Source organism: Pocillopora damicornis, chromosome 8 (assembly GCF_964200805.1).
Source record: "Pocillopora damicornis chromosome 8, jaPocDami1.2, whole genome shotgun sequence".
Classification (NCBI taxonomy): domain Eukaryota; kingdom Metazoa; phylum Cnidaria; class Anthozoa; order Scleractinia; family Pocilloporidae; genus Pocillopora; species Pocillopora damicornis.
This window is the reverse complement of record NC_142677.1, coordinates 16,463,638-16,487,961: the sequence shown is the minus strand read 5'-3', so window position 1 is coordinate 16,487,961 and position 24,324 is coordinate 16,463,638. Positions and strand designations below refer to the sequence as shown.

The following is a 24,324-nucleotide window of genomic DNA, read 5'->3' as shown; positions in this document are numbered from 1 at the left end:
AACCCGGAAAAATGTTATTTTTGTCCTAATTCTATACTTATCTCACCCCTAGACGTATCATTTTCGTCACAATAGTACTACGTACTATGACGTCAAACGATTGCTAATTGACCTCCTTACTGAGTTCATGATTAAACTGCGTAGTTTACTAATGAGTACAGGTCTCGACGAGAATCAATTATCCAGAAATTACGTTTGGCTGTTGAGGTATTATGTACACCGAAACTTGACAATTTAAGTCAAGATTGATCCAGCTGCGAACCTTTTAGAACCCGACAACTGCCAAAAATTTCCGCGGCACGCGTTGGAGAGATCGGTTTTCTCGCAACCAAGTCGTCCCATCGCGAAACATCAGCAAGATGCAGCGACGATTTATCATTCCCCTGTTGATTTTGGTGTTAATCACGGAAGGCGAGGCATGGAGAAGAAGACGGAGGAGGCGATGGACACCACCCCCGCCTCAAAACTGCGTTGTCTCCGGTGAGTAAAACGAAAGAAAACATACGTACTTAATTTATGCCCGTCATCATATTATCAATGGTTTGATCCATGTTCTTTGAGAAATACTTCCTTTATCTAACGACCGCATTAAACCGTTCAGGCTACTTTTATCGACAAAGCGATCATAAACCGCTTAACTTAAGAGTTTAATAGTTTTTAAAACTTGTTTTAAACTCTATCAAAATGTTTTGCTGTACAACTCTTTTAAGTTTAAATTTTTCCCAATCGATGCAACGTGAAGTTAGACGAGTTTGAAAAGTTCAAGCAAAATTTTGGGATTCTCTGAGTACATTTCTTGTTAAAGCTTTTGGAAGCTGGCGCGACTTGTAACGGCTTGCAAGAGCAGATTCTTCCTTGTATAAGTTTTTGGACTAAAATCAACGTAACCGTACGGATGATTGCAATTCTTCTTCCTGTCGGCATATCATTCGTCACGGAAGGTTTTTTTTGGGGATCTTCCTCTCTGGCTAAGCGGAACATTTAGTTATTGTCTAAGGTCCAATTTCGTTCTATTTGACGGCGCTAGTCGTTATGTCATGTTATTTATCATCAGTTAGCCGCTTAGTTTAATGAGGTTTGTCAAATGCTTTTAAAAAATATCTACAGTTGGAAAAACTGGTTGGTTTGGGAAGGTTTTGAGGGAGTATGCGTGCTCTGATTGGCCATAACTCTAACCTAGTACCTAACTCTTTTTCACTCATGAAACTATTAAATGTGGAGACCCTTGAGAGATTTTGGTGGCATCAATCGATGTGAAGGGAATTGGTAAAGAATTGACGAGACCTTTCTGGTTATTAAAATAAATTTAGCGTTCTTGTGCAGGTAATGAACTGTTACTTCTCTCTTATTTGAGGGAAAAGTGTAACTTTTGGTTTTAAATTTGTTGCAATTTGTCACACAAGCTAGAGCTTTACTTCCCTGTACCCTGTTGAAGTGTCAACCTTTGCTATGGTGGACACGGAGCAAAAGCCATAGTTGTATATTTGCATACTGAATGACCCGTCACTTGAAAGTGACAATGCAGAATGCTCATTTATTTTTGGTAATTACAATGTTGTTTTTGTTTTTTGATTAATATATAATTACTCTCTGAAATGCAAGAAAAGCAACAAGACACATATGTTGCTTACAATAATTTTAGCCTCCACATAGCAAGTTGAAAATTAGATACCTGACAATAGAGCTTGCATGACAATTCACAAACTCTTTGGAGTGTTTTTGTTTTCATTAGCTAATAATAGCAAATGAAGTAATTAACAAGAACTTTTTTAGTGCTCTTACCAGTATTTGGATTTCATTTTTAAGAGCATATATTTGTGTTTCCTTGTAAATGACAAAGAATTTTCCTTAAATTTGCAATATTTTTATAGATCTCAGGATTTAATCTTTATTATTCTTTGTTCTTTCCCTAGTAAATATACGTATGACGTCTGTACAGAACTAAGATCTTCATTGTGGTTTGAAACAATATATCTTGTTTTGATGAGGTTGTCAAAACAGGTCAATATCGTTTTGTACAACTTCAAATGGATTACTGAAATATAAATTTTTGCTCACTCTCATTAACATGCCATAAATGTATAAAAGAAAAATGTAAAAGTAAATTATCTTGAATGCATAAGGAAATCAAGTAAATTTGATGTTTTGTTTACATTAAGCAATAAGCAGTTATGTAATGTTGCACACGTCATCCTGTGTGGGCGTAAAATATTGCATTTTCTCATCACAGCATCATTGCAAATATACCACACTTAAAAAGAAATGAGTTATAATGATAGTCAATCTTCTTTGAAGAATAGCTAAAAAAATGAATCATCCATTTTAAAAGGTAGATAAATAACACTAATTTATATATTAATCGTTGTGTCACATTCATTGTGTGTTATTTTTGGAGGGGTTGTTTTATGTTGAATAACAACTCAGAAGTTGTCAATTTTCTTACAATTTACAGACCTTGGTTTAATGCAATTATTTACCCTTTGACTGGTCTACAAATTTTTACAAATCTATAAAGATGTCCAAGTTGTAGCTTTTGTTTCATTTATAGCAGCAAGCTATTACAAATGTTGAACAAGAGGCATACAGGAAACTCCTTTGTTTTTGTGGACAATGAAAGCAATGAAGTGTAAGAATTTAAAAGAACCTTGTTTTGTTTCAATGGAATGATTTGCTAATTAGATCATGGCCTAATAGGCATCAAGTTATATATTCTATGCAGTTAGCAGCTTAAACTCTTTTCCCATGTTGAGTAAAAATTTGAAGAACCAATTATTTCTACAAACATGCTCATGGGTGTACATGTTCAGAAGAAAAATAGAATTTTTGTAAGTTTGGTTTCATTTAAATCTTTTACAAATATTTTCAGAGGAAAAAAATTGAACAGATCAGAATTTAAATAGTAGTATTTTTAGAGCCTTTGTATGTGTCAGATGTTGTAATTTTAATGCAGCCAAAAGTTTTTTTAATGTTATTAATTGTGTAGGCATATTATGCTTTAAACAAATAAGAAAGTTAAAATGAAATTTTTAGCGCTTCTCAATTCTGCTCTGCTAGTGGTTTTTCATCATTCAATCTTAATAATCTGTGATTATTATATTTGCTTGAGGGAGCTCATCTTTTTAAAAAGCCCTTTGCTTTCTCATGAGCCTCCTCACCATCTTTAGCCCAAGTCCTTTTATTTGGTAACACTCTTGTAACTTGACAATCAAATTTATGGCAAAGAAGAATGAAGCATGATCATAAAGCAAGGAAAGTAAAGAAAGTGTTTTCCTCATGCTGGTTGCTATTGTTTTAAAGTTTTAATTCGTTATGAATTTCAATTTGTGGAATTTTTAAAGAAATAAGTTAAGATTTCTACTTTCAAATTTTCTGTTTGATTAGCAGCACTAGTGAACCTTTGCATCTTCTTCATACACTTTGATGTATTGCATTTTAGCATTACTGTAAATATACCCTGATTCAATTGTGGTAATATTTGTAATGCTCATTGTATCTGGAAGTGATGTAGAATATGGAACATATTACAAGTAGTACAGTGGACAGGCCCGAAGAAGCAGTCATTTTTTCAATTTTAGAGACTTATCAAGAGCTGCATTTTGTCAGCTGTCAAACAATGAAATTCAGTCATACACCTCACTCTCTCAGAGATTGTCTCTACAAGGGTTATATGATTTAATTAATGCTTATAAAAAACTTTTCTAAAAGCATGTTAATTAAAATGGTATGTGGCTTACAGTGCTCCTGTGATGGACCAGCATCTTCTATCATGAGTCCTTTAGCCCCTAAGAGTGGCAAGCTCCTAATTTCTCCCAACAATACCCCCCCACTCTTGATTGTTAGACAAATTCTCCTTAGAAGTAACATAGGAAATGTACAGAGAACACTATGGGGAAATTGCAAACTAAAGTTACATGTCCAGGGCAAAGGGCTTATTATCTGCAAAAGTTGCTTAATGTGCTACTCAGGTTGTCAGTGATGAACTTTCTTGCAAACACTCAGAAAATGTAGCAGAATCTTCTCTCTTGATTTCCTAGCAAATGTTTTGTCATGAGACAATTCTCATTTTGTTAGGCATTTTCTAAGAAAGAAATGATTAAAACATTAATACAAGTGGTTGAAATTGAAGACAAATGAAATAAAATTAATTTTTTTAACAGGATGGAGCTCATGGAGCACCTGTTCACAGCAGTGCCACATTGGAACCCAAACAAGGACACGTACCGTCACAACTGCTGCTAGCTGGGGAGGCACATGTTATGATCATTTGTCTGAACAAAGATCATGTGGTATAATCAATGGAGGATGTGATCATTATTGTAACAATGGGTTCTGCTCTTGTCAATCCGGCTACACAAAATCAGGTACAGACTCAAATTTTTGCCTTTGTTTTTCCCCAGCTTATTTAAATTGTGTCTTCATGCACTTGTGCATTAAGTGGACTTAATGCATTATAGTGAGGATTAGTAAGGCTTGTATTGTCTGCTGAAGTAGACTTCACAGTTAACAAATTAAGGTGTTGTCAAGAGGGTGTGATCCCCATTGAAAGAAGTCCTTGATCATTAAGTAAATTCTTATTGTCAGTACCTTACAGAAAATGTAGCAAACACAAAGTACCAGATGCAGAGAACAGTATGGAGAATATGCATACTCATGTCAGGGTGTGAAGGGCTAAGCACAAAGAAGTAAATGACAAAAATTTGTTGTTGATTCCTTAAACATACTTATGTTATTAGTTTTTACATTTTTTTTTTCTTTTAAATGTTGATAGGTAGCAAATGTCATGACATCGATGAGTGTACACCAAATAGTGGCAAGGGTCCATGCAGTCACATCTGTATAAACCATGCTGGCTGGTATGAATGCGAGTGCCCTTCTGGATATTATCTTACCAGTGATCACAAAACATGTCATGCCTTTGATTGTAACAGCCCTGCCTCACTTTTCAATTCATGCCCACAAGATTCTTACAGTGACCACATCTCTTCAGTTTGTCACCAAGTTAACATTGACTGTTTGCAAGGAACAACTTATAATGAACAATGTTCTTTAACCTGTTCTCAGAACTATGCACTTGCAAAGATTTTTACACAGCCAAACAAAAAATTTGGTGAGGATTATTCTAAAGTTGACTTCTCTTCAGTGACTTCCACTCTAACTTGCCAGAAAACGCGAAAATGGCAGACCTCAAATGTCTGGGATGTACTGGATAGTGATATTAGCGATTACTATTGCAGACGTACAAATGATCCTCCTAGAGACTTACTGCTAAATGGGACTGTTCTTTTAGAACATGCACCTATAAACACCATTATTGGAACTTTAAGTTCCCATGATGCACAGCCAGGACAGACTTTTATGTATACAGTTCAACAACCCAATGAGCTTCTTGTGGCTCAAGGAGATAAATTGATAAACATATGGGACAATCCAGTTTTAAATGGGAATGTGTCTTTAAGCCAAGGCCATTATTTAGCAGTAAAAATAAGAGTGACAGATGATGGAATGCCTCCCATGTGGCTGGAGAAGACTTTTCAGATCACAATACAGAATGTGAATGATCCTCCCAAGCAAGTCACATTGTCAAATTCTGTTGTCTTTGAGAATGCAACTATAGGAAGAGTGATAGGAGAGCTGACAGCAGTAGATGGAGACGACCCACCAAACACTCATCTCCATTCAAACTTTAAGTGGGAGTTAATTAACGATGCAAGTGGAAAATTTGGTATGACTGTGAATAAGATTATAGTTGCCCAGAATTTGTTACCAGGATTGAACAAGATAACTGTTAGATGTTCAGACTTTGGAAACCCAATAGAACAAACCACAGAAGATTTCATTATAAATGTGATAAATGTCAATGATGTCCCACAAGCTTTAATGCTGACAAGTTCCACTGTGCATGAAACAGCTCCTGTGAACACAACTGTGGGTCAACTTGTTGCAATTGACAAGGATGGTGATGACATCTCCTTTGACGTCAGCCAATCAGATGTAATGACATTGAATAAATTTGACATAGCTAATGTCCAGTGTGCATATAATGGGCAAGGAACAGAGAAAGAGTGCAAAGTGAATGTCACAGTAAAAGCTCCTTTGAATTATGAGGAGAAATCATGGTACAAGCTGAGCGTCAAAGCTAATGATTCTCAAACACAGGTGTTCAAGACTTTCAACATTGAAATTATTGATGATAATGAGGCTCCAATAGCTATCAATCTGACAGGGTCACACAGTGTGTTGGAAAATTCTGTCGCTGGGACAGTCATTGGACAGTTTGTGGTATGTCTTCCTTTGCTGTTGTTGTTGTTGTTTTTTTTTTTTTATAATTGGCTGTCATATTTTGCACTTTAACAACTGTGGAACATCAAACAGAGGATCTATATCTGCAAACAAAGTACAATGGTGACTTGATTGTAAGGTTTTGTCTTGCTTTGGAGATGATATGACATTTTGCAGAAGTCAATTCCATGGATCATGGGCATTGCCCTTTTTCATACCCCATTTTACATGTAGAGCATAATCATAATCAGTTCTCAGTCTTATGATGTCCTTAACTTCTTGGTGCTCACAGCTTAGTTGCGTTTGTCAAGTACCTTTAGAACAATTTTGTTTATGTAGTAGTAAAGTGAATTTTACTTTGCAGTCATTTTTAACTCGTGAATTGCGCGCATGCGCAAGAGCGAGTTATAGGTACGATGTGGGGAATAGCATTCGCTCGCTCGATTGGTCGATTCCTGTAAACTTTTTTTAGATTTTAGGCTTTTGAGTACATTTGATAGTTTTTGGCGAGCAATAAACAGACGAAATGGCGACCTTTGTTGCTAAGAATAGTGGTGGGGTGAAAAAGAAGCCAATGATAATCTTAAAAGAGTTTTTTTTTCGTTTTAGTTTCAACAAGCGGCGCCAGCGACTGGCAAGCATTCAAGGATTCACACTGAAATAACAACAACCTTCGGTTTTCATAAAATTGTAATTTACAATCCTTGAACTTGAAAACAATCCGAAGATTCATTGAAAATATCACTTACTGCGAAGCGCTCGGAGTTTACAGATGTTCAAAAGCTTTTTCTGTTATAGCGTGAGATTGAGGACAAAATTGATCATTACGTTTCGTCGCATGTGTTTTTCCTGTGTGAAGCAACAAAAGATGCCGGCGACTGACTAAATAACAAGTTAACACGAAAATCAAATAACACTTAGACAAACAATTTTAGCTACCGATTTTCAGTGAATTTTTAAAGAACAAATTTCTTGTAAGTTTCAAGACAATTTGAAGATTCAACATATATACAACGTACTAAAATGCGAAAATTACACACCACAAAATTGATAAATAGGCCTGAAATGAAATTCTATCTTGTTATTGATTATACGTTGCCTAGCACGTGACGTAAATCTACCCAGGCGGAGATCTAAAATGACGGAAAGCACACTCCGACATCCGTCAGAAGGAGGTCATCTCGGGTAGATTTCCGATTACGAAATCCGAGCTCGCCCGATGTTGTCTTCGTGATGAAGGCCCTATTTAGCATATTAGACCCGCAAAACAGAGTAGAAACGAACACGTGCTTCGTTTTCGCTCATGACTTCGTATTAGCCTTAAGATATTTGCATTTTTTTTCCGTTGCTTACCTATATTACAGACACCAATAAATTTTTGCGATGCCTCCTTTTCACGGATGGCCGATTACAACTACAACATAGTAACACCTCCACGAAATCTATCAAAAGGAGGATGTTACAACACCAGAGGTCATCTCGGGTAGATATCTTATGACGAAATCCGAGCTCGCCCGATGTTTTCATGAAGGCCCTATTTCGCATTTTAGAGCCGCAAATTAGAGTAGAAAGGAACACTTACTTCGTTTTCGCTCATGACTTTGTATTAGCGTTAAGATATTTGCATTTTTTTCCGTTGCTAACCTATATGACAGATTCCACAAAATACATTTGACGCCTACTTTTCACGGATGGCCGATCACAACTACAACGTAATGACATCTTCACGAAATCTGTCAAAAGGAGATTTTAAAACACCGGAAATTTTCTGGATTTCTGATGAAATAAATTTAACGCAGTTACGATATATTGTTATTTCTAATATGGTAATTGATAAAAAAAATTGTACATTACCTCGATTGGACGGAGATTAAGTTTGAATATAATAAAGCAGGCGATATTACTTTTGTCGACAAGGATAATCCGTGATTTGTCTCACCTATTATATTTTCTCTATCTGCGTTGTGCCATGATCATCATTGAAAATATTCTACGATAATATTTTTTACAATATTTAGATGAGGATTTTCAATTCTAAACGCAAGAGCGTACTTAGGGAAAGATCTATAAGAAACAGTTTCTCATGAATACATTTGAAAAATTCTTTTAGCTGACTTCTACATAGATAAAAAATTACTACACATATATATTTCACTTCGACGATTATCTTAATAAACAATTAATGGGAAGTTCTGAGAATCAGTTTTTAATACTACATGTTAAATTAATGGTTATTTTTCTCTTCCTGCTTAAGGGCTCTTTCGCAGTTTGGACAACGCCAGTTTGCACTTGAATCTTCCAAAATAATTGTTGAAATGCATTTCCTGTGAAAAAACTCCTTGCAGCTACAAAATTTCACACAACGAGAAGGAGACTTCGAGTCTGACTCTTCCCTCGGCATTCTACACTCGCACATTACCGAGACCTCTTGAACAAAAAGTGGCCTCCTGTCTCGACACTCGGGTACTTTAGAGAGGGGAAAGAGGTCGAATGATCCACTCTCCAGGCTCTTTAAAAGATGTTGTCTTATCAGCTTCCTGTCAAATGTCAGATTAGAAGGATTGAGGCCATGTAGTAGCGAAACCAGAAAAGCAATAGCATAAACTCCACAGTCATCGGAATTGTTCTGGTGTTGCACATTTGGTACAATGACCTTAAAACTGGTTCCTTCGTCGTATATAATTGATGCAATCTGTTTCTGCACGAGGGCTGCAATTCTTCCCGAAAACAGGCTGTCGTACAGATAAACTACAGAAGGAGTGTAGCATCCTACAGTAGATACCAACACCCAATGATGGCTGCCAGTATTCAGGATTTATGAAAATTGGCCTTTTTGAACAGAAAAATTAAAAATAGGCCCCAAAGTTGTATTTTCCAATCCTCTTGCGTGAGGGAACTGTTCCCTCAGAACAGACTGAGTGGTCGGTGAGCCAGTCTCCAGTTGAAGTGGTGCTTATGTCCTGTTCCGAGAGATGGAATTTACCGGCCTTTGAGGCGCTTCTGTGAGAGGTCTTTACAAATTCTACTTCACCATCTTTTTTATTTTGCTGGGCCAGGTTTGTGTTCGTTGTCGCGTTTACTGTAAGGATGATGCATGTGTTTGCAGTGCTGGTCGTGCTCGAGGTTGTGTTAATGGAGGAGATGGTGTTTGCGTTTGCGGTGTTGGTGATGCATGTGGTCGTGTTTGGTGTGTAAGGGGTGCTTGCCTTTACAGTTTGATTGGCGTTTGAATTTTTTTATGGGTTTATGTTTATTTGAGCCTCAGCGCTTGAGTTGGCATTCTTGATGTGTGCGAGTTTCGGCTGTTTGGCAGGCTGGCGTTCTATATCGTTTAAGCTGACGTTATACCCCCTTTTCATGTTGTTTCCTCTTTCCCCTACACGTCCAGTGAAAGGATTTTTCTTCTGAGATACTGGCAGCCTTTTATAGTCTACTTTCTTTTTTTTCATCCTGCGCGAATTCTTTTTCATAGTAGACTTCAGGAGAGACCTCACCTTTCAGACAACTTTCTCTCAAACAATGAACTCACTTCTTGACAAGTTAATTTACGTGCCATCATAGAATTGGAAATTTTGTTCAGAAAGCGAAATTATCGATTGGAATACGGCCGAACGCTGAATACGAATTGAGTGAGCAAACAGATACTTTGATATCTCGCATGATGACAAATTTCCCGCCTTTGCTAGTTTGGACCATTCAATTGTCTGGGAGTCAATCGACCGTATCATTTATCTTTCCTCTCCATTTCCGGTGTTTTAAAATCCTCCTTTTGACAGATTTCGTGGAGGTGTTACTATGTTGTAGTTGTAATCGGTCATCCGTGAAAAGGAGGCATCGCAAAAATTTTGTGGAGTCTGTAATGAAGGTAAGCAACAAAAAAAAAAGCACTATCTTACGCCTAATACGAAGTCATGAGCGAAAACGAAGCACGTGTAGGGCCTTCATCACGAAGACAACATCGGGCGAGCTCGGATTTCGTAATCGGAAATCTACCCGAGATGACCTCCTTCTGACGGATGTCGGAGTGTGCTTTCCTAAAATGACGGTGGCAGGCTTGGCTTAGTTATATCACTCAAAACTCGTTCCCGTTTGTCTCATTTGATAAAGAGGGAATCGTTAATGTTTTCATTAAGACAGTATTGCCTTGACTTTCTAATATTTACAACGAAAGACAGTAAATTTCACTTTTCACCCACATTTACTTCCAACCTTTTCTTTTGAACCAGAAACAAAAATGATAGACGTTTAAAACACATTACATCATCCACCTTGTTAAATGTAATAGCATGATCATTTCAATTGTAATGCCTTCTTGTCCCAACGTTACTTTGTTTCTTTGCTACATTAGCGAACACTGAACTACTGCTCGTACTCTAGATGACAATCAACCACAAAATTCCCTAAACCAGATAACATTAAACATAATTTCAAAAATCATGTGTCAATTCACGAGTTTGCTCACAGAGCACTTTGATTGAATAAATCATGAAATGCCATAGGTTAAGTATAGAGAAGGCGCATGTAACAAGCACGGCTGTTGAATACTGACCAATTACATGGAAGCATTGTGCTGTAAAGGTTTCATATAACCAGTAAGCCTGATCAAGACTTAAATAGCAGTATACAGTCACAACCTTTCTATCTGCATTTACTGAGTTGTTATGTACATCCTGAGGACAATGAGGGTACTTGTGAATGATAGTACTTAGTGCCATGTAATCTTTCACAGAAAGATCTTACATACCAGAGCCTTAAATATTGATTTATAATGATTGTTTTATTTGCTTTTCCTTAGGTCACTGACCCAGACAATGCCAAGTCACCATCACATCAGTATCACAAATGTTTATTTAGCGTCAGCCAGCCCAGGGATGAAAGTTATTTCATTATTAGCACACAACTTGTGTTGAAAGTGAAGGGAGCCCAACAGATTGATTATGAGAACATGAAAACTCTTTCATTTACTGTGATATGTACTGATACTGGGCATCCACCCAAGTCACTGTCAGCTAGCTTTGTTTTATCAGTGAAAGGTGAGTGGTGAATGGTTGTTCCAATCACCTTCTTCTCTTTCTGCGTTCTCTCCATTCATTTCCTTCTTCATCCGAACCTGTCTCTCTTTCATAGTTTTGCGTCTATTTTTGTTCTTTGGTTTGTTTCTTTGTTTATGCCATTTTTTGTACAGTCAATCATTTGCTTTCTTATGTGCTTATTCACTTGTTAGCCCCTCTGCCCCTCTTTATGTCTCTCCTTCCCACCTTCCATCCTGCTTCTCTTCCTTCCTCTTTCTCCACCTTCCGATTTTCTTCTGCCTTCTTGATTCCGTTTTTGCTTGGTTATATGATTTCACCTTTCCATCCCTCCTACTTCCCATCCCTCCCTTCCCTACCATCAAACTCTCTTCTTCTCCTCCTCTCTTTCATTTTCTTCCTTCAGTTCCATCTTCTCTGTTTTATGAGCCCATTCAGCAGTTTACCCACCTATCAACCACTTAACACTCATACAAATGTATAGCCAACCATGTATCATGCATGTGATATTCTTCAGATGTCAATGAGGCTCCTGTCAACCTGACATTGTCTAGTACAAATGTGAATGAAAACTCTCCCTTGGGTACTCCTGTGGGTAGCCTTTCCTCAGAGGATCCAGACCAACCTGGAGGTGTCCACACCTACACCATCATGGGACCTGTTGGTGTACCATTTGCTATTGGAGGAGATAAGAACAGAGTGCTCCTCGTAAATGGTCCTTTGGATCATGAAACGAATCCCATTGTCTTGGTCATTATAAGGGCTACAGATGGTGGAGGACTTTTTGTAGAGAAAACCTTCAAGATAACCATTAATGGTAAGTTCTTTTTTAGGGAATGTTCGATTTTCAACCGAGAGTGTCACACGTTTTATTGTAAAAGATGGCTGACGAAAGGTGGGTAAGCAAGCTTTTCCTGGGAAACCTTAAGTCTGTCTCTGCTCTCCATCTCTTTCTCTTTTCTCCCCACCCTCCCAACCCCATCCTCCTTTCAGGCCAAAAGGCCTGCACAAGCCCAAGCCAAAACAAACATAAATTTTGCCTCTAAGGTTTGTGAAACTACTCAGGGAAGGAAGTGTCCAAAGTTAAAATATTTTGAATATATTTATATTCATGGATTACTTCTGACATTCGACTATGATGATTTTGTTTACCCTTGCTTCCTACGACCTCATCATCTTGAATCAAACACTTTCCAATCACTTTGTGCTCACATCAACAGATGTCAATGATCCACCCAGCAACCTTTCTCTTGAAACTCCATCAATGAAAGAGAACAGCGCCGAAAGAGTGCTCATTAGTTCCATAATACTGACAGACCAAGATGGTGACTTTCCTACCTGTAGACTATTGGATGACGCTGGTGGGCGTGTCAGAGTTGTGGGCACAAATCTGGTTGCAGGACCTACTATGACAGATTACGAATCAGCTCAACTGCCATCCACTAAATACTTCAGTATTAAATTGAATTGTTCTGATGGTCATGGAATGTTCATAGCAAAAACGTTTACCATTAAAGTTATGGGTGAGTGCACAGGCTTGGTCATTATGGTATAACTTACTTTTTTTCTCTTTAGTATATTTGGTTTTATCCACTTGAGTTGATCGAGCTGTTGGAAGCTCAAAGCATAGATTTTGTCACAAGTTTAGGTTAGCCATATTCTCATCAAAATCCATTTAGCATAGTAGATTATTATGCAGCACCTTTTCATCGTCCGCCTTTATTCCCGCACCGTTAACCCTTAACTCTCACGAGTGACCAAGACAGAATTTCTCCGTCATTACATTGTATGGTTGTCATGGTATAGTAGCTTCCTTCTGTGCTAATATTTTTCACTTGTCTCTTAATTCTAGATGTGAATGAGGCCCCATCAGATATCACTTTGAGCGCCACCTCTGTATATGAGAATGAACCCGATACATTGGTTGGTAGAGTTACAGTAGATGACCCAGACATTGGTCAGCGGCATCGTTGTACAGTGCACGACCGTGTCGTGAATGGAAATTTTGATTCTGGGAGGACAAGCAAGTTTTTCACTGTGGATGCTTCATTAAACCTCAAAACACTAAGTGGGCTGAATTTCGAAGCTCACCACAGTTTGGATATTTGGATTAACTGCAGTGACATTGTGGCCGACAGTCTATTTAGGACGCAGTTGTTTACTATTTTTGTCAAAGGTAAGCTAGCCGATCAACTCTTAACATGTTTGGACGTAAGGCAGGAAACTAAGGTCGAGGTTTGTTGGTAAAGTTCCTCAAAGTAAGAAAACCAATTGATCAGGTTTTCTATAATGGACAACCTTTTTTCCACTGGCCTCTATTTTCTCTTTCAAGTTCTTGAGAAAATGGTTTTTCAGTTGTGGGACTGCCTTTCAGTGAAAATAACGGGAAAAAAATTTGACCTGTTATTCCAGTGAAGGTTACCGTACTCTCTTCCAGTCCTTCAGCCCATGCAGGCGAGTCAGAGAGTGTGGGAACGACGAACAGCAGTCGTGGTTGTCAGGGAAACGGTTTTCGCGCATGCTATTTTCACTTGTTTCCTCCTTCCGAGAGCACGGCACAGGCCAAGTTTACCAACGAGCCTCATAGATCTATCTATCAAAGAGGTTGACTTTGTGTGGTTTCCTTTATAAACTGTCGAAAACACTTCATGTATACTCACAAAAACAATTCTATTTTTTAATCCCGGTGATCTTCGATATAATCACTCTAAATTTTGGGGTCTATGCATATATTTGGATTTAATCCTTCTTCTTCTTCTCTGCATAAACACCCCTCATGAAGTTATTTATTCTGAAATCCTGTCAGCAGTCAGTTAAAAATTTTTCTTTTTTGGTATGATTTCTCTTCAGATGTGAATGAGGCCCCAACAGGACTGTGCAGTGCACCCATAATCATTAGTATGAAGACATCAATTGGTGCTGTGATTGCAATGCTACAGGGAGATGATCCTGATAACGAAATTGCCATCCAAAATGACCCTTCAAACCAGAGTGTAATCATCAGGAATAAACAACAACTGACATACTCCTTGAGCCCTCAACAAAATTCTTGGCCGTTTGGAATAAAAACTGATAGTCTTTTCAAGAGTGCAGTGAGTATGATGTACAAATGATATCCTGTTATTACGATTTTACGGCATTCCTCCTCCCTTGATGTGGACACACCAGTTTATCTCTTTAATAAGCTCCGGCTGGATGGGCCACTTGATTCGAAAAGGACCTCACCTTTTTCCTTAATAACAAGATACATGAAAAAAGTACTCAGTTCTGATTGGTTAAGATAAATGCAATTTCAAGTGATTCACTGCAGAAGAGGGGGTTAACTCAGTGCAAAGAAGTAACAAACCAGACTGAATAACTTTACGAGCTCGAGCAATTTTGTTAGTCTTTGAAAAAATTTACTTGTGCTTATTTATTCCAAATTGCACTCGAAATCATGTGATTATCTATGCCGACTAAATGTACACGTTTACTCGTGCTTATTTTCGGTGGATCATGTACATTTCAATGTCTCTCATTAGAGTTGACATCCGTCATTTGTGGTAGTTGTTAACGCCTTCCCATGTGTCCTCTCATTTCTTCTTTTTCCTTGACGATTGTCTTAATTTTTCAGGAGATATCCCAAGCCCAAAATTTCACAATAGGCGTAGAAGTAAAGGATGATGGCGTCATTATTTCAAGTTTCTCTCCCATGGGATACAAGTACATCAAGACCGCTCCTTTATCTGCTGTCTTGAATTGTACCATTGTTATTTCAGGTATGATGCAAATAAATTGTCGTGAATGATTATCCCTCAGCATTTTGTCAAGTTTTCCAGATCGTGCTTGTCAACCCTTTGCACCCAAGCGTTTTAAAAACATATTCTCCACACTGCTCCTTTTATACTTTCCATGGCACTGACAAGGAGAATTTGTTTGATAATCGGAAGCTTCTCAAATTGGTAATCATTTCCTTCATTCCCATAACTTTTTCATTTGACACAAGGGAAGAACTGTAAGGAGAAACTAGAAGCCAGACTCTCTTAGGGGTTAAAGGGTTATTATCAAAGATAAAATTTTTTATTGTTTACGTTGCATACCTTTTACTCGTTGTTGTATACTTTTTATTCGTGTTTTTCTCAGAGTATCAGCCGACAGATGAAATTTTACTTCAACCTAGTGAAGTGTCCATCACAGCCATCAGTGGTTCCTTGGTTGGCACCTTGACAACAATGACCAAGAATCCAGGGGAAACATTTGTGTATGAACTCGTAGATGAGGCACAATTACCTTTTAGTATAATCGGAGACAGGCTAGTGGTCGCTAAGAAGGATGGTCTAGATTTTTACGTGTCAAGCGCAGAGGAAGCTTTGATTCCAATTGCAATCATCAGTAAAGGCAACATGTCTGCGCCAGTCAGGAAATCCTTCTATGTGAGAATTATAGGTGAGATTATGAATATATATTTTTGAGAAACAGTTTTTTGTGTGTAACCAGCTGGACTTTTGCTTATCAAGATTTTCAGAAATTCAATTAAAGAGGCTCAAAATGGATTTGTCGATTGAAATCAGATATTCTTTGATGGATCCTTGTTTCCACACTTTAACTTTCTTTCCTTGGAATTGGTATTAAAACAATGTGCAATTATTTCTCAACAAGTTTTCATTATTTTGACACGAAAAGCTACCTTAGCAAAACTAAAGCCTCCTAAACAGATCTTTAATTAAAGCTGTGCGTGTCTGCATTTTGAAAGCATGCGCTATGAACCCTATTTGCTGAATTTCTATCACCGCATTACTCTTTATCTCCTTGAAAAGCTAAGAACAACCTGTAAATATGGTTCAGAGCCACTTAAAGTTTTTGATAGTTTAAGGTGGCCATTTGTGCCTATTTTAATAAAAATTTTCAACTTTTTTTTTCCTTTTTACCTCGATTTTAGATGATAGACCTCATCCAGTGGACATTTGTTTGAATCCTCACACTGTTCATGAAAATCAACCATTGGGCACTACTGTGGGTCAGTTACATATCGAAGATTCATCATCACCGTTATTTTCTTGTGGTAAACAACGCTGCTGCAATGATTACGGCAGGAATGTTGATTATGAATGTAAAGTGGACACTCCTGAGAACAACTTGGTCGTTCCCCAGCTTCAGAGGAACGTGAGCGCATTGTTTAGACTCGATGATCGGGGTCGCCTTATTACCAAGGTCCCATTGCAATACAGTGACTTCAAAGAGTCTAATGGAACTGTGCATGTTCACTTCAGCTGTTATCAAGTCAGTAAACCACTTCACTTCATAGGAAAATCACTCCAAGTTGTTATCACAGGTAAAGTTTGATATGTGAAATGTGTCTTGGGATACCACTCTGATTGTTGTGAATACATTTGAATTACCTAGTAAAAGCAAGACACACGATTTCGAGGGATGAAGTAAATTTACAATTAATGAAGATAGCTTAACTACACAGGCGCAATTTAACGCATATCCTGAAACTATCGGCTTTCTTCTTTCCTTATGCTTAGATTGTAACAGCAGTGGTGTCTGCCCAAACATCAAAGATTGTCCTTTATGTTACAACGGTGGAAGCTGTCTTGACGTGATTGACGGCTACAACTGCCAGTGCATGTCCGGTTACACAGGTTTCCATTGTGAGAAAAACATAGATGAATGCCAAGGGATCGAGTGTCAGGTGAGTGAAGCGACCTTCGACCAAATGTCCCTATAGTCAATCGCGCCTCTGTTTTGCGTATCTTACTAAGAGAACAAAGCTTTTCTCACGATTATGCGTTCAAAGCAGTATAAAAGTGAATCGAAATACAGCACTGATTACGTTAAAAGGGAATGAAAATAAATTTGCAAGGATAAACCTAAATTTAGAATCACAAGCAAAGACAAAAAGCAGTGATCGTTTCAATGAAAGTGGCGGATTCGGTCCCTGGACACGCGCGCAGTGCATGAGGCTAAGCGAAGATCCTTCAAAGGAGTGATGTTACGTTTTTGCACATCTGGACATATTGAACCTAAATTTTTTAATTCAACGTTAGTGATTCTAAATAATCTTTGCCATCTCATTCTCGTTCCCTTAATGATCATCTATTCTTATGCGATATGACAGCGATATTAAGCGATATTACAGTAAGATAAACCTCTCCTGACACATAGCGTTTACAGACCATAGGGAAGTCTTGATATGATTTTAATAGATTCTCTTTCTTGTTTCTTTTTCCTCTCTTTAGAACGGAGGTACATGTCAGGATGGAATAGCATCGTTTACTTGCCAATGTGCAGTGGGATTTTCAGGGACATTATGTGAGCGGCAAGTATCTCTTTGTGGCGATTGTACGGGAGATACATTGTGCGTGACCTATATTTCAGCTTCCATCCGGTAAGTAATATACAAATTTTGTATTTATAGCTTGCTTCTTGAGAAGAAAGCATCGGGTTGATTGACATTGAACCAAATGAAATGATTTGTATTGGTTCAAATATAGAGAAGAATCTTTAAAGAATAATTAATTTTAAGGAATGTTTAAGGGTTTTCTTATTTTATATGAGTTTCTGAATCCCCTTTTCTTTCTTTTGGCAGGTGTATAGGGACACAGTACCAGATCCCAGTCCTTGTGAACGAATCGGAAATATCTTCTCCGAGAAAGATAGAACTGGAGAAAGAGATTGTAACCGTATTGGAAGCGAACAGAAATGATGCCAACAAAGGTAAGAATGATCACATTAGAGTCAGCTTTAAGATTTTATGGAAATCAATGTCGTGCAGTTATTTGGGTTGGTCATGCAGAAAACAGGCATATTGCATGACCACTCAACACTATTTTTTTATGATGTAGCGCATGAGGTACATAAACTTTAGGAACAGAAGTTGCAGGAGACTTAATGGCCTGGGCCCAGTTGTTCGAAGGTCGAGTAACCCCATGCACTGGATAAATATCTTTCCGGTGGATAGTGCAACACATTTTGTTAACACTTGTCGGCTGGATAGCGATTTATCCGTATGAAAGCGTCATGCATCCTTTATACCACTGGAATCAGTGAGTTGTTGTCCGCTGGGATCAAACGGTCAAAAGTTTAATCTCAGCCGGGTCCGACTGCGTTACGACTTTTGACTAAACACTCGACTCACACAATGCCTCTCCCCACCCTCCCCAGCTAGAAATCAAAATTTGTAGCAGTAAACTGATAGGATTTACTTACGGTAAGGGTGGGGAAGGGGTAAGTAATACCCTTTGTGGCTTTAAGCTATGGAAACAGTAATAGATAATTGTGGGAGTAATGGATGCTTGGGCACGCAAGACTTGACCTTATTTGACTGAGCTAGGTCGGGCCTAACGGTGATTTATGCGACCTTTCATCCCCTCAACGTAATGTAACGGTATTACTCAAAATACCGTTACATAGCTCCCTCAAGCCAAATGTATCTGGGAGTCAATGTACTCAGTCACCTTACTTGTGTCATATTTCAGTCACCAACAGAAAACGACGAGCGCTTTCAAATTATTTCTACGTGGAGATTCTTCGAACAATCTCTCTAGGTACTCAAAGACAGAGCCTTTTGATCATCGCAGCGCTAGATGCAAGGAACGCATTTTCCCCTCTACCGGCCTCCGAAGCTTGCAGAATACTTAGCAACAGTGTGCGGCAGTGCGTGGAAAGCTGTGACGTACTCCAACTAGCCAGGCTGCCCTGCCAGGGAGGTCTTAACACCAATATAGGAAACCCCTCTGTGAACGTATCTGCCAGTAGCTTGGGGTCAGGCGGAATTGCTGGTATTGCTGTGGTGGTCATAATTCTCCTTATTGCCATCCTTTTTGGTGCTGTCTTCTACTACAGAAGAAAATACAAGAAGGCGAAGGTAAACCGGTCTTAACCTTTTACTTGGAAGATTCGTCCTTATGCTTTTTTGTTCATTTGTTACGTGAATGTGGTCCTTATCAGATCTGGCCCCGGTTGTTCAAAGGTTAAATAACGCTCTCAACTGGATAAATCGCTATCCGATGGATAGCGCAGTACTTTTTCTTATCAGTTATCCTCTGGATAGTGATTTATCCGTTGGATAGCGTTATCCACTCTTTGAACTACTGGGCACAGGTTTCAGTGTCAATGTGTGAGTCACAGTTGACTTACATTACACGTTAAAAATTGACAGCCCCGGCCGTGGCAGAGATTTTCCAGTGTTAGTGTCGCCGTACTTGTTGCTCTGTCGCATCTGATATCCTTGTTGCCTTTTCGATGTATCGCAATGGGTGCAAACCTGTTATTGGCTAGCTGTCTGTTACACTGTATTTAACCTATAGCAGATAAGAAACACTCCCCCAAGGAAATATGAGGTCGCGTGGCTTAATGGTTACAGTGTTGAGCTCAAGGGTTTGAGTCATGGGTCACGCCTTGTATATAGCCAGCTAGTTTACTCCCTGTCAGTTTGGATTTTTAATATTTTTAGGTTTAATAGAATCAAAATGAATCAGATCATTACTGCGCTATCAAGCTTTTTCCCTTTTTCGTTTCACAGAAAATTTTAAAATTTGTAACCAACCAATCACAAACATCTTCTGGACGTATTCTCGTTTTAATTTGACAGAACGAGCATGATAGCGTCCGTTTCCAGTCAGGCAGGGAAGACTTGGACTTCTCCGACCCAGTTTTTGGCGACAATAGAAATGCGCTAACGTCAGGACCATCGAGAAAGGAATGGGCTGAGAAGTTAAGGAAAGAACCTGATGGATCGGTACGGAACAATTTGGATCCCACTTCTGTTGTCAAACGTAACGATATCCAGGTTAGATTTTGATGAATTTATGATTAATGAAACTGTCTGAAACACATGGCGTAATAATCTGTCATTCGATTATTTCTAAGTAGTCTTCGAGTATTTTGTCTTCAAGTGATGCAATTGATAGTGTTTAGAACCATTTTCAATTGAGTGTGGAAAGTGATCCGGGATCGCATCGATTTTGCGTTACTTCGCTCTGTGATTGGTCAGGAAAACTCGTGCTACCGTCTCAACCAATCAGCTGCAAAACGAGAACCAATCACGACTTGGTCATTAGCGTTTTCCCGCTCCTCAGGTTGTAGCTTGTTTATTTGTTTGTTTTTTTTTCGAGTTGTCAGAGTCCTTTTTTTTTGGAATACTTTCCTTCGCCTTAATCGGCCGTACGTTTTGTTGTTCTCACTTAAAAATAAGCTTCTGAACTAAATCATACCAAGTTGAGTTGAATTAAGGATTAGAGCTGTGCGTTTGAAATCCATGAGTTGTCGGTTAAAAGACCAATAAAGTCCTACTGGAATTTTTATGTGTTTAATCTTGCCTTGCTTTTCTTCAGGTGACAAACAATCCTCTGTACAGTAGTCCTGGCAATGCTGCCGGAGCCGAGGCATCCAATCCAATTTACACCAAGGTGGTTGATACACCCATAGAGGATGAGATAGCGGCGGCCAAAAAGAAGAATAAAGAAGACCACACTTACGCGGAACCTAAGGATGTCACCCTCGGGGGAGCTTCAAAACACCAGTATGAAAAGCCCCCTTCGAGGCGGGTATCTCACACCAAGAACACCTACGCGGATCCTAAAGATGTAACCCCTAAGGGTTCAGTGAACCCCCGCTATGAGATGTCCCCTCCGCCGCGAGTGTCGCACACTAACAACACCTACATGGAACTTCAAGATATTTCCCCTATGGGGGCGTCGAATCCGTGTTATGCAAAGTCCCCACCGGTTCGAAAATCTTTTGTGAACGACATAGATAATCACCAAGAAGGCGATGGCGCGCTTGGAAAAGGTGCAAACGCTTACTTGAAAGGTGCAAGGTCTAAAGTGAGAGCATCGAACGCATCTCAGACAAAGAAGCTTAGACGTCAAAGAACTGACGAGAAAGAAGCAACTGATGAAGAAAGTGCCGTGCTTAAAAAGAACGAGGTACCACCGTCTTTTGAAAACCCGTTTTATAGTGATAATCCGATAAGGGATCAAGACAATTTCAACGAGGATCCAACATACGCGACTATTCCTGCATTGCAAGACAGCCGTCCGTGTTTGCCGCCAAGAACTCAACAAAGATCCTACGATACTCCAGCGGAGGAGATAGTGGTTCAAGAGGACGACGTGTATGAGAAAGTAAACTTTGGAGACACAGAGGCGTAAGCAAAGTTTTTAAGCAAATAGTTTCTATTTTTTATTCTGATAGTTCAGTCGAGTTACTGCATTTTTATGTATCACTGAAAGTGAGTTGTACAGGGACTACGTAAAACCAGGTAAAAGCGGTGTTTTATCCCTATTGGAATATGATTCTCTTCAACAACTTCGTTTCTAGGGTCTCTACTATCGCACTTGTCGCTTTTGGGGCGGAACGAACAGAGAGTCTGGGAATGAAGTTGAATTAGTCATTGTTCCTTTGTGATAACTTAAATAAATTGATATTTGAATTAATCTCTCAGAAAAAGCACGCAAATCTTGGATCTAGCCGAGATTTAATGTCAAATTACGGTAAATCTTTTAGACTTTGTAATATTCATGATGCTATGCACCGCTGTACAGTTTTGCATGCGTTAGTGAGAAAGCATTATCAGCTCGTTCGTCAACTTCGCATGGTATTTAATTTCGTACATTGCATGCGTGGGAAGTACAACACTTTTTAGTGTTCTTAAAACTTATCACTATTTCTTTGAGACCTTTTTTTACGTTTTGGTAAAAAACTGTACGATACGCGCCTGCGCTTAAAACCGGGCTGTAACTTCACAGAACTTTGCATGCGAGTATTTTTACAGATCCAGAGGTGTTTCATTCCTTTTTTTAAACAACCTCTCTACAAGTGTGTAAAAGCTTGCGCAACTACTTACTTTGCAGAAGTATTGGTACAGAGTTAGGGTTTTTTAAGCTCTACCAGTAATAATAGCGAAGTATACATTTTTTATTTGTGTTAGTTGTAAGTGTAGTGTTTTAGTAAATTGATATGAAGTGCTTTAACCATGTAAATATGCTGGTATTAGATTTTATAGTAAAATATTTGTAACTGTATGGCAGAGCCATACGAGTTTTTTTATTTCTTACTTGTCGGTCAATATTTCACTGGCTGGCAAATCTAGTCGAGGAGAACGTTTCTGACGTCAGTAAGAGTAGATGAACTTACCGCGATAGATATAATGAGTGGAAGTGTCAACGGCCATCATCATAGTTTTGAAATAGCTCAGAATTTAATGTACAAATAAGTTTATTGTAAATTTGATAATTCATAAAGCATGGACTAGGTTTTTAAAAATTATTTAGGGCTACCTGTTGGCGTAATAGTACTCATAAAAATTATCAGTTGTTAAGCCGACAGTAACTTATCAGTCAACCAGAAAGTGTCCACAATCATTTTCCATAATGAATAATAAATAATAATAATAATAAAATAATAATGGCATAATGACGTGACTCGGAAGGTTTTTCTTCGTATCATGTCACGCAACATAACCTGTTACACATTTAGTGCTTCAGCCTACTTGATTAACTAAAAATGTCTTGAGCCGCTTGGAAAAGGAAGATGAATCCTACCTCACTCTTGAGTGTTTGTTTGATTCTTGAAGGTAGGCCATAGCGAGGAATTTAACAGAGCTATGTAAAGTGAGATGTACACCACAAGGGAGGTTTATTTTTAGCGATGAACTCGTTTTCAAGACGAGTAATGTATTCAAATTCACATTTTCAATCTTTTCTATTTACAAGGCAAAATGAAATAAATGTTTTAATTGCTCATTTCTAATTGTTGTCTGATGCTTACGACTTTGATAAAGAGGAAAAAAATCGAGACATATTTATCCACGAGTGATTCAATCCAACGAAGGAATGATATTCTCCCGGCCATCAATAAGCACAGACCAGTAGAGTCAGGTTAAATATGCTCGAAAATTTTAACATTATGCTTTTGAGCGTCACCTCTTAAAACGGCATTATACCGAAAATTATGCTGTAAATTTTTCATAAACCTCAATTTACAACTTCAAAAGAAAAGCTCTCTCCCCAATCTCCCCCGCCCCTTACTTATTCCTACCACCAAAAGGTAAACATTACTAAGAAAAACAATTTACTAAATCAAAATTTCTAGTCGGCAAACGATAAAAGCAGGCTAATTGTTGACATTACTCAGGCTACAGAATTTATCTCGTGTTGAACTGTAACATCAAGTGGATTTTTAAAAAAAGTTTAGTCATGCCGACATTGTGCCCGCAGCTCTGACCGTAAAATAATGCCCAAAACTATGCCTGCACTGAATTCATCTGAACCCGCCGACCAGAATTAGAGACGTGAATCAAATCAGTGATTAAAAGGTACAAAGCTTCTAGACTCTCGCGCTGAGGTATGGGAACAAGCTCATTTATTACCAAAGGCGATAGCAGGGTTAACTCTTGCTGCGTTTTTGTCTCCATGTTACATTTTGGTATTTCAATGCTTTTTGGCACGTGTGGGAGTGTGTAGCTGGGCGAGAGATTAGAGAGGAGGAGAGACAAAAACCCCTAACATGATCCAGCTAAAAATACTCATTTAAAGATAAGATCTTTCGTTTCACGTTGTCAAATCCGGCTCCAATGAGAGCTGAAGTAATCAGGAATCCTCTGGCAAGCTTGTCCTGATCCAGGTGACCAGTAATCATAAGAAATCTTTGCGTAAATCCACGTTGTCATGACCCGAATTTGGATAGGTGCTATTTATGTTCATTAGTTGCGTCACACTTCTGACCATCATGAAGAACACGCAGCCTGAGGCTTTCACGTCCGTTATTTGCAATCTTTCATTGATATTCTTGGTCCTTCAGCAGTCCTTATTTCCTTTGGTTTATGCGATTATTTTAAGTCCTCCGTATTATCAACGTCAAGTTTTGAACGAACATTGCATAGCTCCCTCGACGTTCACGGCACTGAGAAGCTGACGAGGACCGGAACGTAGTTTACCGATTTTGTAACCCTGTCGTTAATGTGCTTATTTTTACACCTCTGGATTTCTCGTTGTTAAATATTTAGCCTGGTTTCTATATGATACCGTAG

General features: G+C 38.5%; 1 protein-coding gene across 1 annotated transcript; it reads left to right on the top strand.

The window, feature by feature from the left end:
- Positions 1 to 94: 94 nt before the first annotated feature.
- On the top strand, positions 95 to 23,045 carry LOC113678803 (uncharacterized). The gene is made up of 17 exons (XM_027195710.2): positions 95 to 480; positions 4,158 to 4,361; positions 4,769 to 6,279; positions 11,075 to 11,312; positions 11,827 to 12,126; positions 12,530 to 12,832; positions 13,162 to 13,485; positions 14,160 to 14,401; positions 14,923 to 15,067; positions 15,432 to 15,734; positions 16,228 to 16,620; positions 16,817 to 16,983; positions 17,531 to 17,679; positions 17,881 to 18,008; positions 18,770 to 19,158; positions 19,885 to 20,082; positions 20,627 to 23,045. The coding sequence occupies exons 1-17, from the start codon at positions 360 to 362 to the stop codon at positions 21,443 to 21,445; spliced, it is 5,934 nt and encodes a 1,977-aa protein (XP_027051511.2). The 5' UTR covers positions 95 to 359; the 3' UTR covers positions 21,446 to 23,045.
- The last annotated feature ends 1,279 nt before the right edge of the window (positions 23,046 to 24,324 follow it).